The sequence below is a fragment of the Megalobrama amblycephala genome, linkage group LG22 (genome assembly GCF_018812025.1).
Source record: "Megalobrama amblycephala isolate DHTTF-2021 linkage group LG22, ASM1881202v1, whole genome shotgun sequence".
NCBI lineage: Eukaryota > Metazoa > Chordata > Actinopteri > Cypriniformes > Xenocyprididae > Megalobrama > Megalobrama amblycephala.
In genome coordinates this window covers 13,748,425-13,765,416 of record NC_063065.1, presented here as the reverse complement: position 1 = coordinate 13,765,416, position 16,992 = coordinate 13,748,425, and the positions used below count along the sequence as shown (strand labels likewise).

At 36.0% G+C, this 16,992-nt stretch overlaps 1 protein-coding gene across 17 annotated transcripts in view; it reads left to right on the top strand.

The window, feature by feature from the left end:
* cnksr2a (connector enhancer of kinase suppressor of Ras 2a) overlaps positions 1-16,992 on the top strand; it is a 104,131-nt gene that overhangs the window by 26,471 nt on the left and 60,668 nt on the right. For 15 of the 17 annotated variants that reach the window (XM_048174726.1, XM_048174715.1, XM_048174713.1 and 12 more), the window contains one exon: positions 10,497-10,699. In XM_048174726.1, coding sequence (XP_048030683.1) covers positions 10,497-10,699 — 203 coding nt within the window. Of the gene's footprint in view, positions 1-5,409; positions 6,136-7,323; positions 8,724-10,496; positions 10,700-16,992 lie in introns of those variants that run through there. The other 2 variants (XM_048174727.1, XM_048174728.1) reach the window with 2 other exon arrangements.

Genomic DNA, 16,992 nt, shown 5'->3' with positions numbered 1-16,992 from the left:
GTTGAAAACAGTTGTGTACTTTTTTTTTTCAGGATTCCTTGATGAATAGAAAGTTCAAAAGAACAGCATTTATCTGAAATACAAAGCTTCTGTAGCATTATACACTACCGTTCAAAAGTTTGGGGTCAGTAAGAATTTTTATTTTTATTTTTTTGAAAAGAAATTAAAGAAATTAATACTTTTATTCAGCAAGGATGCATTAAATCAATCAAAAGTGGCAGTAAAGACATTTATAATGTTACAAAAGATTAGATTTCAGATAAACTGTTCTTTTGAACTTTCTGTTCATCAAATAATCTTGAAAAAAAATATTGTACACAAATATTTTGTACAATTGTACACATTAAATGTTTCTTGAGCAGCAGATCAGCATATTAGAATGATTTCTGAAGGATCATGTGACACTGAAGACTGGAGTAATGATGCTGAAAATTCAGCTTTGCCATCACAGGAATAAATTACTTTGTGAAATATATTCAAATAGAAAACAGTTATTTTAAATTGTAATAATATTTCACAATATTACAGTTTTTACTGTATTTTTAATTAGCAGACGAAACTTCTTTTAAAAACATTACAAATCTTAGTGGTTCCAAACTTTTGGACTGTACTGTGTGTATATATATATATATATATCTATAAAATAAAAAAATTAACCAATGACTCTATTTACTTATTTATTGGCAAACACTTGTGGAGTACCCTACTGCACAATGTTGACAAAGATATCAAGATATAACTTTGAGGAAAAACAATATCACATTCTACAAACGTTTGTTTGCATTTTCTACTGACAATGAACAACAATGTTAAAAATTGAAAATGACTGTATTTATTCATTTATTAACTCTTTCCCCGTCATTTATTTATGTAATTTATGACACAACCCTTCCCCCAAATTTTTTGTTAATCCATGTTTTCATTGTTATATGGTAGGGGGCGCTATTATGCATTTTTTGAAAGAGTACAGAATCTCCAGATCAAAACACAGGCAAAGAAGAGGAAACTAGCAATAGAAACAAGCAATAGAAGCATTGCTTATGCACATGTAAAATAACATAATCATCAAATATTAAATGGCAAATAAATCAAAACAGCCTAATGTTACCGAATTAAAGGGTTAGTTCACTCAAAAATAAAAATTATGTCATTTATTACTCACCCTCATGTCGTTCTACACCCGTAAGACCTTCGGTCATCTTCATAACACAAATTAAGATATCTTTGATAAAATCTGATGGCTCAGTGAGGCCTGCATTGCCAGCAAGATCATTTCCTTTTTCAATGCCCTGAATGCCACTAAAGACGTATTTAAAACAGTTCATGTGACTACAGTGGTTCAACCTTAATATTATAAAGCAATGAGAATACTTTTTGTGTGCCAAAAAGCCCCCCCCCCCCAAATAGTGACTTTATTCAACAATATCTAGTGATGGGCGATTTCAAAACACTGATTCAAAACACTGAGTCATGATTTTGGCACTGTGAGCCTCTGATTCAAAACAAAAGATTCGTAAAGCTTTGAAGCTTCATGAAGCAGTGTTTTGAAATCACCCATCACTAGATATTGTTGAATAAAGTTGCTATTTTGGTTTTGTGGCACACAAAAAGTATTCTTGTCACTTTATAATATTAAGGCTGAACCACTGTAGTCACATGAACTGTTTTAAATATGTTTTTAGTACATTTCTGGGCATTGAAAAAGGAAACGATCTTGCTGGTACTGCAGGCCTCACTGAGCCATCAGATTTTATCAAAAATATCTTAATTTGTGTTATGAAGATGAAAGAAGGTCTTATGGGTGTAGAACGACATGAGGGTGACTAATTAATAGCTGAATTTTAATTTTTGGGTGAACTAACCCTTTAATTGTCGACCCAGGAAGTAGTTTAGGAATGTGAAGCTTTGATGGATGTGATCTACGCCATCTATCTTTTGATCATTGTTCTAAATCAGATCCCTATACGTAGTCTCTGACAAAAAAAACAAAAAACAACACAATTTTTTCAGCTTTTTGTTTGTTAAAGCTAGAATATCTTTGTTCAGATATTCATACAACAAAATATTTTGGGGGCCATGAATTTTTTGTGAAAATGACAAAAAATGCTGCCGCTGACTGGTAACATTTTTTAATTTTACAATAATATAAAGAAGCATAAAATAATAATAATAATGGAGCCTTTTTTTCAAAATCCACTCAAATAAAAATTCCATTTCACTTTGAAAAACTTCACATTACGGAGATGAAATAAGTTGCAAATGCCATTTCATGTTCTATTAAAAGTCACAAGATTTAAGAGTTGCAGCTTCAATTTGATAAAATAATAATGTTGTTCTCCTGGGAAAAATTTCATCAGATTTGTTCTTAAAATGTCACTCAATCAGTATTTAAATGAGGCTTTTTGCTTCCTGTGGCCTTAATCTGTATCTGCTCTGTGTGTATGTGTGTGCCTCTTGACTAATTTTTATTGCCGTGTGATGTTCGACTGCTTGAAAATGATTTTCAAAAAGGTACCAGGAGTACAGACAGTGTGGGAGATGGGAAAAGGATTTAGGCTGAAATGTGCTCTGCACCGCTTGAGCCTTTTACATTATCTAGCATTTAATAACTAGCTTTCCATCTAATTCTCTCTCTCTCCTCCACTTCCTCTCTCTCGAATCTCTCAGTTGAGGTATTAAAACAATGACTTACCAGCCCACGCTTTCAGAATGTCAGCAACATGACGGGAGGGAACAGACGACAGGATGATGTTTATCGCGTCCGTGTGAGCTCTCTCACGCGCCGCCTATCCTGAGTGTCTCCTCAACCTTTATCCTTCTTGTCCTTTTTATGTTTTACTTTTTTTCAACCTGTCTTGTCTTTCTAACACACGTTTCTTGTTGCCTTTTCCTAAGATTGAATTTCAGTGTAGAGTTTGATCTGTGAGATTTCTAACACAAGGTGAACTATAATGAGTGTGAGGTTTTGTGAACCACTGGCCTGTGCTGCTGACATTTAGGAGAGCGTTTATCATAAATAGATGACTTTGCTGTGCTCTCTATCCTTTTTGAACGCTGATCCCAAATCAGAGCTGATGACATTCACGTTACACAGCCTGTGTGTGTGAATGTCAGCCTGTACAGTAGACATGTGAGTATTAAATTAGCCATAAAGTGATTGTACATCCTCTGATTTCACATAAACGCTGCCTTAACTGTACAAATTGAAAGTCACTTTTTAATTTCAAATAATCTTTCACCGAAACTGGGATTATTTTCCGTAGTGAACAAAATTAGATATTTTACAGAATGTCCCTGCTGCTCTTTTCCATACAATGAATGTAAAGGAATAGTTCACTCAAAAATCAAAATTCTTATGTTGTTCCAAACCTGTGTGACTTTCTTTCTTCTGCACAAAAGAAGATATTTTGAAGAATGTTGGTAAACAAACCATTTTGACTTCCATTATATGGACATTTCTCAAAATATTTTCTTTTATATTTCACAAAAGGAAATAGGTTTGGAACCACATGAGGGTGAGCAAATTATGATATAATTTTAATTTTAGGGTTAACCATCCCTGGCATTTTTAGCTCTCAAATCTAATTTTCAGCTTTATTTTCACATTTATTCTTGCAAGAGCATCAGAATTAAACTTTTTAATGATTGAAAGATGGAAAGAAAACATTATTTCGAATCTGTGTCATACTGAAGGTAGATACACCACTTCAGTTGTAAAATAAAAGCAGTTGAAATAAAGCTGAAATAATGAAATATAAATATTAGATGAAAAAATTACAAAACTAAAATTAGTTTTAGTTGACATTTAGAAATGTTGGCTTGGCAACTAAATGAAATAAAATAAGTATGTTGAAATTTGTAAAAAAAAAAAAAATTAAAGCTTAATAAAAATATTTAAAAACAATGTGCAGTGACAAATACACTTAGTAAAACAAACTAAAATGAAAACTAAAAATATAAAAGTAAATTCAAAATATAAGTACCGTGGAATAAAAATAATACTAAAATAACACTGGCCAAGAAGTGATGCAGGATAGTGAGTATATAATGTCAGAATTTTTACTTTAGTGAACTATACCTGAAAATGTACAGGACAGAAAAATACCACAAACTTTCTTAATCAAAATGAAAACATATATAAATCAAAAAAAAAAAAAAAAAAAAATCAAAATGAAAACATACTGAGAGAAAATAACTGTAAACATTGAAGCATCCTGCGGCATTGTCTTGCAAACACAGTATTAATTCACTGAGCTCTATTCTGTGCCCTGTTTCCCCACTGTAAGGTGTCTTTGAAACCATTTTAGATACAAACTTGCACACAAATATTGATGGAAGCCAGAGAACTGTTGAGTCTTTATTGTTTGACAGCATATTGACCTCAGAGACACAGAGCAGCCCACTCTCTCCTTTCCTCTCTAAACTCTCAAAGGCTGTCATTCTCTCACATATTTGTTTATCTCGTTTTTCCCCTTCCTATTGCTTTATCTTTCTGTCATTGTGGTGTGTGTATTATCTTCTGCATTCATGCAGAGAGCTTCTAAACAGATTAGCATTGAGGATTCTTAGCACCACCCCCCCACCCACCCACCTACCCAAACACATCTTCTGTGCAAGTCTCCCACCACTCTGAAACTGATTAATGTATCTATTGTGAGTCTGTGTGTATGTTGTACAAGTCTGTTTTAGCGTTCCAGGTGTGTTTATTACCTGTTCTTGTACTTTGTAAGTGTGTGTGTGGGATTTGTTCTTCGGACGAGATGGAGCACATTACTCTCATCGATCTCCTACTGATGTGAGAGGAGATACTGAAATTGATGCACACTTTAACACACACACACACACACACACACACACACACACACACACACACACACACACACACACACACACACACACAAGTTTTTGTATCATGGTGGGCACTTTCCATTGACTTATGTTGTTTTATGCCGAATCAATGATATTTTCTATTTTCAGCCTCTAACCCTAGCCATCACAGATACCTTTCTGCATTTGTCATTTGTATATTCCCATTAAGACTTTATTTGGTGTAAGCCATAAACATTTTGTGACCAACTCTTGAGAAAAGTTATACTAATACTAATAATAACAATACTGCTATTACTACTACTAATAATAATAAATCCAGACTAGCGTTGTCAAAAGTACCGACCACAATTAGGGTTGTAACGGTATGAGATTTCCACGGTATGATAACCGTCTGAGTAAATATCACGGTTTCACGGTATACTGTATTAAACAATCAATTTTTATTTATATCATCAATTAAAATGACCAATAAATTAATTAAAATGTTTGTTTTCTCTATTCAGATTTCAATAATCAAAAACAATCAAATACATTTAATAAATTATTATGGATTAGAAATTGAACAACATTTATTAATAATTAAAATTCAGAAATTCTGCTTTGACTTAATTCTTCTGGCTTTTATTTTTTTTAATACAAATATTATCAAAAATGATGGAAATGAAATTAACTTTTTTTATTATTATTTTGAGAAGTACATTCTATTTAACAATCATAATAAATTTGTCAATTTGTTCGAGTTAAAAACCGGTCTTTTATTTTGACGGGATGTAGTGAAGAGCTTTGAGTTTCAGTGTATTTGAAAATGTTTTTTCTCAAATAAAATGATGAAATGCTCATTAAGCGCTATCTCAGAGCAACCGTGGATATGTTTGTGTTCATGTCCTCTGATAACGAGACGGCAAACACTTAAAAAAAACAGTAAGAGCGCCGCGCATACTTAAGTATGTAGTACACGAAACAGCGCAGCTCATTCACACAGGCAGACACGTTAAACAGACAGATATATTTATACAGCAGTCTGTTTGCGTTTAATATTCAAAGACCCCGCCTAGACCATGTCGCGATCTGATTTATTGTACAGCTCTGCTTTCGTTTTATTCATCAGTCCAACAAATCGCGCGTTTTTACCTGACATCGCTGCGTTATTATACTGTACATTCCATTTTCATGACTGGATTCCGGGATTCCCTCTCCATCACGCACATCATACGACCTAAGTTATAAACGGAACATACCTGCATCCACACGGGTGGTGTTCTCGAATATAGGTCAACATGTTTGATGTGTTTCCTCCTTTTGCAGGTAGGCCTACTTTGCGGCCGCATTGTTTTTGGATATCTACACCCTACACTCGAGGACAGCCCCGCGTTTGTTTTTCTATATCTAAAGTATTCCCATACTGCAAATTTTAACTTATTTTTCAACGGGGCACAGAGAATAGAGATAGCAACTTCTGTCTCTGACATTGTCTGCTGTATGTGTGGGTGTGGAGCAAGTTTAGTGAAGTGGAAAGTTGTTGTCTATGCGCAAGTGAAATTCTGCGTCTTGATTTTTTTTTTTTTTTTTTTTTTTTTTTTTTTACCATACCGTAAGTAAGCAAATGTACACGATATGATAATCATACCGGTATATCGTTACAACCCTAACCACATTACCAAGTCAGTACTGAAATTTAAAAAATGTGACGCTTTGAGCACTGTTGAGCGGATTCTTAAACACCTCTGATTGGCTATTGCATATATGTATGTCTGTGATTGGCTACAATAATCAACTCTTCAAAAACATGTTGTAAATAGACACCAATGACGCTCTTCACCGAGTGCTTACACAGATACAAACGGGAGCATTTGAAAGCAGGCGTCTATCACGGACCGTTCCACTGATAGACACCTACTTTCAAAGGCTCCCGCTTTCAAAATGCTTTCAAATTCAAACACTCCTGTGCGTTGATCATTGTAGCCAATCACAGACATATATGTTGTGCCGTGAACACAATGGCCAATCAGAGGTGTTTACAAATCCACTCAACAGCGCTCAGTGCCTCACATTTTTAAAATTTCAGTACCGACTTGGTATCGCTGTCTGTACTTTTTACAACACTAATCCAGACTGGATTTTATGTGAAAGATTTTTATGTCGCCGGGAAAATCCAAAGGATTTGAAAATAAACCATAATGCAGAAAGAGCTGTACTGTAATGTCAATTGACCTTTCGCCGGGAGTTTGATTGACAAGCGATCTAACCAATCAGAACGCCGAATCCGCCATTTTGTCCAACAAAGCAGTCAGGAGTTAGAAGATTAACCTCGGTGGAGTTAAGCTCAAAAAATTGTGTGTATTAACGTCTTTCCGTGTTTGAAACAACATTCCTTCTCATGTTTATTCATGTTTATTTGATGCTATAAATGAACTAGTAGGAAGAGATGATAGGTTTACGAGCCTCTTGAGCTGAGGCGCTACAGCAATCTGTCACGACCATGGTCACGACACATTAAAGAGCCTCAAAACGTTTTTTATTGTTTGAATTTCTTAAAAAACTACAGTTTGAAATCTGGGAATATCATAAGTTGTCTTGTCCGTCGACGTTTTGTCCGTATCCTCTTTGCTCCGCAATGTATTTTTCACTGCGTGTGGCGTGACAGTGCCACGGCTTGTCGGACAAAGCAACAGTAACTAAGGGGGGAGGGTCTTTGCGAAGGGTCAATTTGTCAAACAAACTATATTCTCACATTGCCAGATCTGTATAGTCCATAATCTCAAATATACTTTATAATCAAATTATCATAACAGTGTAAAAAAATATCCACATCGCTATGATCAGATGCTTTCTTAACTGCTGCTTTCTCACCGCTGTCATTTTTGTTGTGTTTATTTTGTTGTTGAGAGTAAAGCACGCAGCACATACTTACATATTCATCTAAACATCGCTATCAGCAGGGTTGATGGCGTCTAGATGTTCATTAACAGTATATCGCTGCAAAGGTATTTCCAACTTCTTTTTACTTCTAAGTGAAGATGAATGAAAAAGAATTTCGCTGTGAATATATGGGATCTTGAATCACGTTCAGTCTCTTGTACGCTATGTGTGCAGGAGTGTGAGCACGAGCAGTAAGTTGCTGGCTGCAGTTCGCTTAACGGCCACCGGTGTCGCTAATAACAAGGGTTTCTAAATTCTACATACAGTATAGCCGCTTTAATAGTAATACAGTAATATGTTGTTCTGCTTATTAACATGGGATAGGAGAAAGAATTGTAGCATCAAACTGGACACTGATCACCTTCTAATAAAGCAAAATATTGCTGTGAGGGTTAGGTTTATGGATAGAAGTTATTGGACTAGCATGTGTGTTCATGCTCCTGAATGTATGTGCATAATGCTGCTTTTGATCACCCTTTGCTTCTTGATCCGTACTCTTTATGCAGGAACAAGGTAATTTGGTACCCTGCCAAAGGCACCCGGTTCGACCGATTTCTAACACACAAACAGCAATTTCAATCACAATTTAATTTCTTATGTCTTATGCCCAAGACGCCTATAGAAGTAAAACTAAAGTGTGCTTTTTGGCTTTTTTTCAGATGGTTTTGTCAGATTTAGATATGCAGATTTCTCTGAGCTGATTGCGTTATCTCACAGAGGAGCGTGGCGTGTGTAAGCTCCTATCAGCTGGCAGCAGAGACTCTCAGTGCATTATTCATACCCTGAACTTTATGTTCTGTCTCCACCCACTCAACGCACCTCTACATATGAAGCGCGCTCTCTCGCTCGCTCTCTCTCTCTCTCTTTCTTTCTGCCAGGTGCTGAATATTCATTTGGGATCTCTGATTGATCTTTGAGGGTGTGAGTGAGTGAGAGAGCGAGAGAGAGAGAGAGAATACTGTATGTGTCCACCAGTGAGTGATGTGCTTTGTGCCTCTCTATTACCAAATTTATGCTCATTGTAATACATCTTTACTTTAACCTTGTTAATAACTGAAGTAATTTATTCCTTCTTAAATTTATTCCTTATTTTAATGTTACTAATTTTATTACATTTTTTTCTATATTTAAAGGGTTAGTTCACCCAAAAATGAAAATTATGTCATTAATGACTCACCCTCATGTCGTTCCAAACCCGTAAGACCTCCGTTCATCTTCGGAACACAGTTTAAGATATTTTAGATTTAGTCTGAGAGCTTTCTGTCCCTCCATTGAAAATGTATGTACGGTAGACTGTCCATGTCCAGAAAGGTAATAAAAACATCATCAAAGTAGTCCATGTGACATCAGTGGGTTAGTTAGAATTTTTTGAAGCATCGAAAATACATTTTGGTCCAAAAATAACAAAAACTATGACTTTATTCAGCATTGTATTCTCTTCTGGAATCCTTTCCATTGAATTGATTCCATTGAATTGATTCCATTGAATCCTTTCATCTGTCGGCGTTGGTAATGCATTTTTCCGTCACCGTGGTTGTTTTTGGCGATTAGGACATCTGCGACATTTTGAAGCATCGAAAATACATTTTGGTCCAAAAATAACAAAAACTACGACTTTATTCAGCATTGTATTCTCTTCTGGGTTTGTTGTCAATCCGCGTTCACGACTTCGCTTCTTCTTCTTCTTCTTTCCTGTTTTACGGCGGTTGGCATCCAGCTTATTGGTGCATTACCGCCCCCTTCTGCTCCGGAGTGTGGTTCACGACTCCGCAGTGACGCTGCTGACGTGTTATCTGGTGCACCAGAGCTTCGTTTACAGTTTGAGGGAGATGCACGCTGTATTCAAGCTATTCTACATTGTTTGTATTTTGGTATTGCTATATTTTTTTTAAATGTTGCGTAAGTGTGCATGTCGCAGATGTCCTAATCGCCAAAAACAACCACGGCGGCGTAAAAGTGCATTACCAACGCCGACAGATGAAAGGATTCAATAGAATCAATTCAATGGAATCAATTCAATGGAAAGGATTCCAGAAGAGAAGACAATGCTGAATAAATTCATAGTTTTTGTTATTTTTGGACCAAAATGTATTTTTGATGCTTCAAAAAATTCTTACTAACCCACTGATGTCACATGGACTACTTTGATGATGTTTTTATTACCTTTCTGGACATGGACAGTCTACCGTACATACATTTTCAATGGAGGGACAGAAAGCTCTCGGACTAAATCTACAATATCTTAAACTGTGTTCCGAAGATGAACGAAGGTCTTACGGGTTTGGAACGACATGAGGGTGAGTCATTAATGACATAATTTTCATTTTTGGGTGAACTAACCCTTTAATTATATATATATATATATATATATATATATATATATATATATATATATCTGATCTTATTAAAATAATATTCAAATTTAAAATGTATTATTAAATTTATATTAAATTAATGTAATCTTATTTGCTTCAAGCAAATCCTTTGTCAAGTAACATTCAAAATTTGTTTTAATAAACTAGTTTTACTTGTACAATTGCTATTGCAGATGTACAACTTCTGTTATGCCAATAATGCACAATACAACTAAAATTGAAAACAGAGAGAGGAGAATTGTGTATCTAAAAATGGAAACTGAGAACAGTGAGAGAACAAAAAGCAATGTTCTGATTGAGTCATTCCTACAATTTTTTTCTCAACCAGTTTTGTCACTAAAACAATTCATTGTCTTTATCTCTGTTTGACAGAACTACGGGCTGGAGACTGAAAACCTGAAAACTCTTTCTCACAAGCTCAATGCCTCCGCCAAAAACCTGCAGAACTTCATCACGGGGCGCAGACGCAGCGGCCATTATGATGGCCGGACCACCCGCAAGCTGCCGAACGATTTCCTCACCTCTGTGGTGGACCTCATCGCTGCTGCTAAGAGCCTTCTAGCCTGGCTGGATAGGTTAGTCCTGCTAAGAGCCGCATACACATCAAATCAATACATGAATTAATACATACTTAATATACATACACACATTTTCGATTTAATTGAATTCAAATTCCACACTGATGTGTCAATTTGAAGTACAGCCCACTTCAGTGCCCTTTCCATTAGAGATGGGTTCCTCTGAGAAACACCAGAGAAAATGATATTTGATATCAAATAAAGATTGAAGAAATATGACCTTAAAGGTTAATAGTAGTCTTCTCCAGAACTCCAGGGTCTTTTGTCCTGTTGTTTCATTATTGATAGTCAGATAAATGCTGTTGTGATGTGAGGAACTGACTGTGAATTCTGGTGACTTAGTGGTAGATCTAGAGCTCCAAGTAAGTAAGATTTCTTTTGAAAGAAACGAATACCTTTCTTCAGTAAGAATGCATTAAATTGATCAAAAGTGACAGACATTTATAATGCTACAAAAGACTTCTATTTCAAATAAATGCTGTTCTTTTAAACTTTCTATTCATCAAATGTATAATGATTTCCACAAAAGAATCAAGCAGCACAGCTGTTTTCAACATTTATAAAGTAAGAAATGTTTCTTGAATCACTGAAGACTGGAGTAACTGCTGCTGGAAATTCAGCTTTGCCATTTTTTAAAAATACTGTTTTACTGTATTTTTGATCAAATAAATGCAGCCTTGGTGAACAAAAGAGACTTCTTTCAAAAGTATAAAAAAATCTTACCAGCCCCTGACTTTTGAGTGGTAGTGTACATCATGAAATTCCGAGCGTTTTATTATTAGTTTATGAATTAGTTTGGATTTAATATGCATTCCTGCATTGTCGTCCTTTGTTGTTCCTTGAAGAACCTTCGTGGGCCTCTGATTTTTGGCTTTGGCTCAGAGATACAGTTGTGATTCCTCAAATGTTATTCCAGGAATGACAGAGGGTGTTGATCCAGGAACATTTCCTGTTCATGCAAATCATTTCATGCACGGTCTTCCCTCCAATCAAGGCATGCCACTTAGAATTAGAGTGACACTTTGTGTTTTAGGGTGGGCAGAAGTTACTCACTTGGGGTATCTTGTCTAGTGTACGCGAGGTCAGATTTTGTCTGCTCAAATTCAATCATGTTGATTTGTGTTCCACCCCTTAGCAATCAGGTACACGGATGAGTGAAGAGGTCTTATATAACACAGACTCTCTCTCTCTCTCTCAGCAACTTCCACTTCTTTTGGGTCTGTTCTGTTCTGTTCATGTACAATTGTCTTAAGATAGTGATTTCTTTATGATATATTGATGATTCAGAGAGGGAGAGACATGAGATGTGAGGAAAGTGAGAAATGGAACATTTCTGTCCAGCGGTTGTTTGAAACTGTATTTTCTTCTCATAAGTAGGGTCCACACGGAATCTGTGCACATTTTTTGGTGCTGATTGTGAGGGAAAATTCTGTAAAAATTCTGCTTTGCTGCTAATAATTTCATTTATCCATTATTATGTCAGTGGTTCTCAGTCTTTTTGACTCGAAGACCTCTCACTGTCCAACACAATATTTGAAGGCCCCCTGTAAAATGTAATATTATTAGGAATATATTAAAGGGTTAGTTCACCCAAAAATGAAAATTCTGTCATTAATTACCCACTCTCATGTCGTTCCACACCCGTAAGACCGTAAGATATTTTTGATAAAATCCGATGGCTCGAGAGGCCTGCATTGAGAGCAAATTAACTTAGTCTTTAAAACACCCAGAAAGGTACTAAAAATATATTTAAAACGGTTCATGTGACTACAATGGTTCAACCTTAATGTTATGAAGAAATAAAGACAATATTCAACAATATCTTGCACTTGTCACTGAACTAAACACTCCTTCATGAAGCTTTGAAGCTGTAGTACGAATCTTTTGTTTCAAATCAGTGGTTCGGAACACGTGAACCATTGAAATTTCAAAACCCTTATGATGTTACGAAGCCTCGTTTACTGAAATCACATGACTTTGGCAGTTTGAGATCGTATGATACATGCTCCGAACCACTGATTCCAAACAAAAGATTCGTAAAGCTTTGTGTTTAGTTCAGTGACGAGTGCTAGATATTGTTGAATAAAGTAATTTTTTTTTGGTGCACAAAAAGTATTCTCGTCTCTTTATAACATTAATGTTGAACCATTGTAGTCACATGAACTGTTTTAAATATGTTTTTAGTAGCTTCCTGGGCATTTGAAAGTGTTAATTATCTTGCTGTCAATGCAGGCCTCACTGAGCCATCGGATTTGATCAAAAATATCTTAATTTGTGTTCCAAAGATGAATGAAGGTCTTACTGGTGTGGAACGACATGAGAGTGAGTAATTAATGACTGAATTTTCATTTTTGGGTGAACTAACTCTTTAACTATAATGTATTATTAAAAGAAACTGAGAGTGTTAATATAGGTCAATTTACCACAATTCATTTTGTTTTGATTCCAGAAGTTAAGAACTGTAAGTAATTCAATAAAAACAATAGTTTTTGAGGGAAAATAAAGAAATATGATTTTAGTTTACTTCTTGATTGCATGTTGATTTTTTTTTTTTTGCATTGTAATTACATTACACTGTTTTAATATATGAATATGAATATTAATAAATGATCATTAAAATAATTTTAAGATATCTTTTGGCCCCATTGGAAGCTTGATGGGGGCCTGGTTAAGAACTGCTGCTCCACATCCAATTTGTATGGCTTATAAACTTAAACTTTGACTTTCTATCATGTTTTGTAGATTATTCTGCTGATTTTGTCATCAAGATAATATTAGCTGGCTAACATAGAATTGAATTTCTTTTATTTTGCCAAAAAAAAAAAAAGTATCATCTTGAAAGCATCAGTAAGAACAATCAGTTATGTTTTCCATCGTATTCCATTGTTTTAAAGCAAAGATTTTGTTAAATTATAGCTTTATAGATTCCAGCTACTTCAAATTTTCCCTTTGTGAAGAGAAAAAAAAAAAAGTGAACAGAATTTTGTACAATTAAAAACCTTTAATAAAAAATATAACTATTTATAACAAATATAAAAATGCATTGATGAAAACTAAATTTGATATTTATTTTGAGGATCAGTTAACATTGGCACAGAAATTTAAAATCAGAACTTGGCTAGCAGAAAAAACCCCTCATATGTTAAAGAGTATTAACCCTCTGGCGTCTGAGGATTTTCGGGGCCCTGGAGAAGTTTTGACATGCCCTGACATTTGTGCTTTTTTCAGTTGTTCATAAACATATAAATGACAAAAGTGTCATTACACTGTATTCAGCACAAACTAGGCTACAATAATATGTGAGGAACATGAATATACATGTTTGTGTTTTTGAAGGAATAACATTTATGCGTGGTTTTTGAAAAAACAAAAAACTTAAGTCACTGAAATAAAGCCAAAATATATATATATTAAATCTGTGTTCACAAGACTTCTGGGTATTGGAGGTTGTAGACTAGAGTTTTTGCTTCAGAATTATGTAAAAATTATGCTGACTACTCTTTCATATAAAACAATAGAGAGATTTAAATTTTGTAAGACACTTTTTGTCAAGAAACACAGTATGCGTGGAGGCATGAATCATCATGAATAATGGGTGATTCTCACCTCAGAAGACAAAAGAATCGCATAATAATGACCTGAAATGACTTGCATAATAATGAGCTCTTTCAGTCAGGTAGGCTGTGAAAAAACCCTCTGTTGATCATGTCTCAAGCAATCATGGTGTAAATCAAACATACAGAAAAAACAACAATACTGCGAAATATTATTGCAATTTAAAATAATGGTATTCTATTATATACTTTAAAATATAATGTATTTCTGTGATGCAAAGTGTCTGAATAATTATGCTACCTCTATGGCATTTCATATAGACTTTTATCTTAAAAGCATGCACATTTGGAGAAATATTGATGGATTCTCATATGTTTATGTCAATTTTCTATACAGAGGAGTAGGCTAATATTTATTCAATATTTATTGTCATCACTGTGAGCGCTGGATACTGTTTTCAATTCATACTTGCAGCCGGAGGGCGCTATGTTCACCTTTAGTCCACAAATTCATCTAAAGAAGAACAACCATGTGACTCACCAGGAACTAACAGAGGCCAGAGATCGCTATAACATCCAGATAAACGCTTTTCAAGACAATAAATACACGATTGAGACGATGAATGCATGTATTGACTGAATTTGCATCTGAATAGCGCTCCCTCCGTGGGCGTGGCCGCATTAGCGGGTAATGAGCTGAATCACGGACTTCTGACATGGCTCTCTTTTCATACAGATTACATAAACACAGAATTTTTGTTTTCGATTTGACTTACATGATTTAAAACCTGACATTTCAACGTTTTTTTAGACAGAAGTCTCATTTTTTTTGTGATTAGTATTCACTAAGTTACAGTTCATTTTCTGAGAACTATCAGATTGGACTTCGTTCAGAGGGAGACGAGAGATCACGCATCATGTTAGTTTTCTTTATTTTACAAAAAGCACAACATTTTGTTTTTACTCTGAGTGTACACAAATAAAAGAAGATATTCCACAGATTAAAATGGTGTATAGCTCTTAATTGTATGTGCAACACTGACGGAGTATTTTGAGTCTCTTTCACACTGGTAAGAAAAAAACCGAGGTGGTCACGCCGGCGTGACCGCCGACCCGAGGGAGTTAAACAGAGCTGAGAGTATACAAATTGCTTTGCTTCTTATTTTCATAAATTTGAATTCTGCTTAGCTTTGTCGTTGCAAATCACTGTCTAAATAAACACCTCATAAGACACTTAAGTTATAGACTATAGTGCTGCAATATTTCTGCTTTTTAATTATGCAATGAATGTAAATCAAGTGGGTGGTTTGTGCTGAATGATCCATTTGGCACCCAGCTGCTTTACTCGGTCCAGCTCCCTCTGGTACTGAGCCTGGCTTAAAGCTCTAGACTGGGACAGCACCGCACAGTAGGACCCTTTTTCCATCAGACGGCATTTGATACCCTCTCAGCTTCACCCCACTGAGAACACCATCTCTCTATTGCTGTGCCCGAGCATCCGCAACCCCGCTTTCTGATCCTGGACCTGAGAGCGGTCCGTGTCACACAGAGTTCACATTGGCCCAGTCTGGATTGGGATCAAGCTGAGAGGACTAATCCACACCAGCTCACGGCTTGCTGACTAAGGTGATCTTCTAGCCAGTCAGTGTTTGGGTTAGGGAGGTTTCTAAGTTTCAGTCTCCATTATCAGGAACGCAGGCTGTAGGAACAAGGCCACCGGGTGGGAGGGGTGCCTCGTCCCCCTCGTTCATTAATGATGGCCTAATTACGCTCCCCGGCCTTTCTTCTCTGCCAAAACAGTCCCCAGTAGAGCTGTCGTCTCCCCTGCAGACATAGTGGAAGAACAGAAGGAGCTCTGAGAGAGAGGGAGGAACAGAGTTACTCTAACGCAGGTGAATGGATCTGAAGCCATGAGACATTATGACTGACTTGAGAGTCTCGGTCCCTTAAGTGTTATTGGTTGATATCCATCCAGGCTGACACCAGCTCTCCTCTGCCACTTGCCAAGCCGGTGATCATCATTTAATGCTTCTGTGGGGTTTGTTGTGGGCTTTCCCTCATTCTCGTTCACTGGGCAGAGCTCCATGTGGGAGGGGCTTATTAAAATGCAGAGGTTATGTCAGGTTTGTTAACCCTTCGATTATTAGGACTTTGGGGTGGTACTCGGTGTGTTTCGACCGCAGGGACCGTGGTCTAAATGAGGTACTAAATGACAAATTTCCCTCTCAGAAAGTCCCTGCTCATGAGGTAGTACTTTTTCAATGTTCAGTAACTTTCGGGGGATTTTGGCGCTGAACATGCCGGTTGAGTTCATGCAGCATTTTATGTCAACCACCATTTTTAAAAGTATTGAGTTGTTTGCTATTCGAATCAACAATGTCGTTTAAGAAACACGACCGATGGACCGGCGACGAGGTTCAAGCTTTATTAAAGGGATAGTTCACCCAAAAATGAAAATTCTATCATTTACTCACCCTCAAGTTGTTCCAAACCTGTATACATTTCTTTGTTCTGCTGTACACAAAGGAAGATATTTGAAAGAATGTTTTAGCAGATCTTGCCCCTCATTGACTATCATAGTAGGAAAAAAATACTTATGGTAGTCTTGGGGGCGAGATCTGCTTGGTTACAAACATTCTTCCAAATATCTTCCTTTGTGTTCCGCAGAACAACGAAATTTATACAGGGAACAACTTGATGAGTAAATGATGACAAAGTTTTCATTTCTGGGTGAAC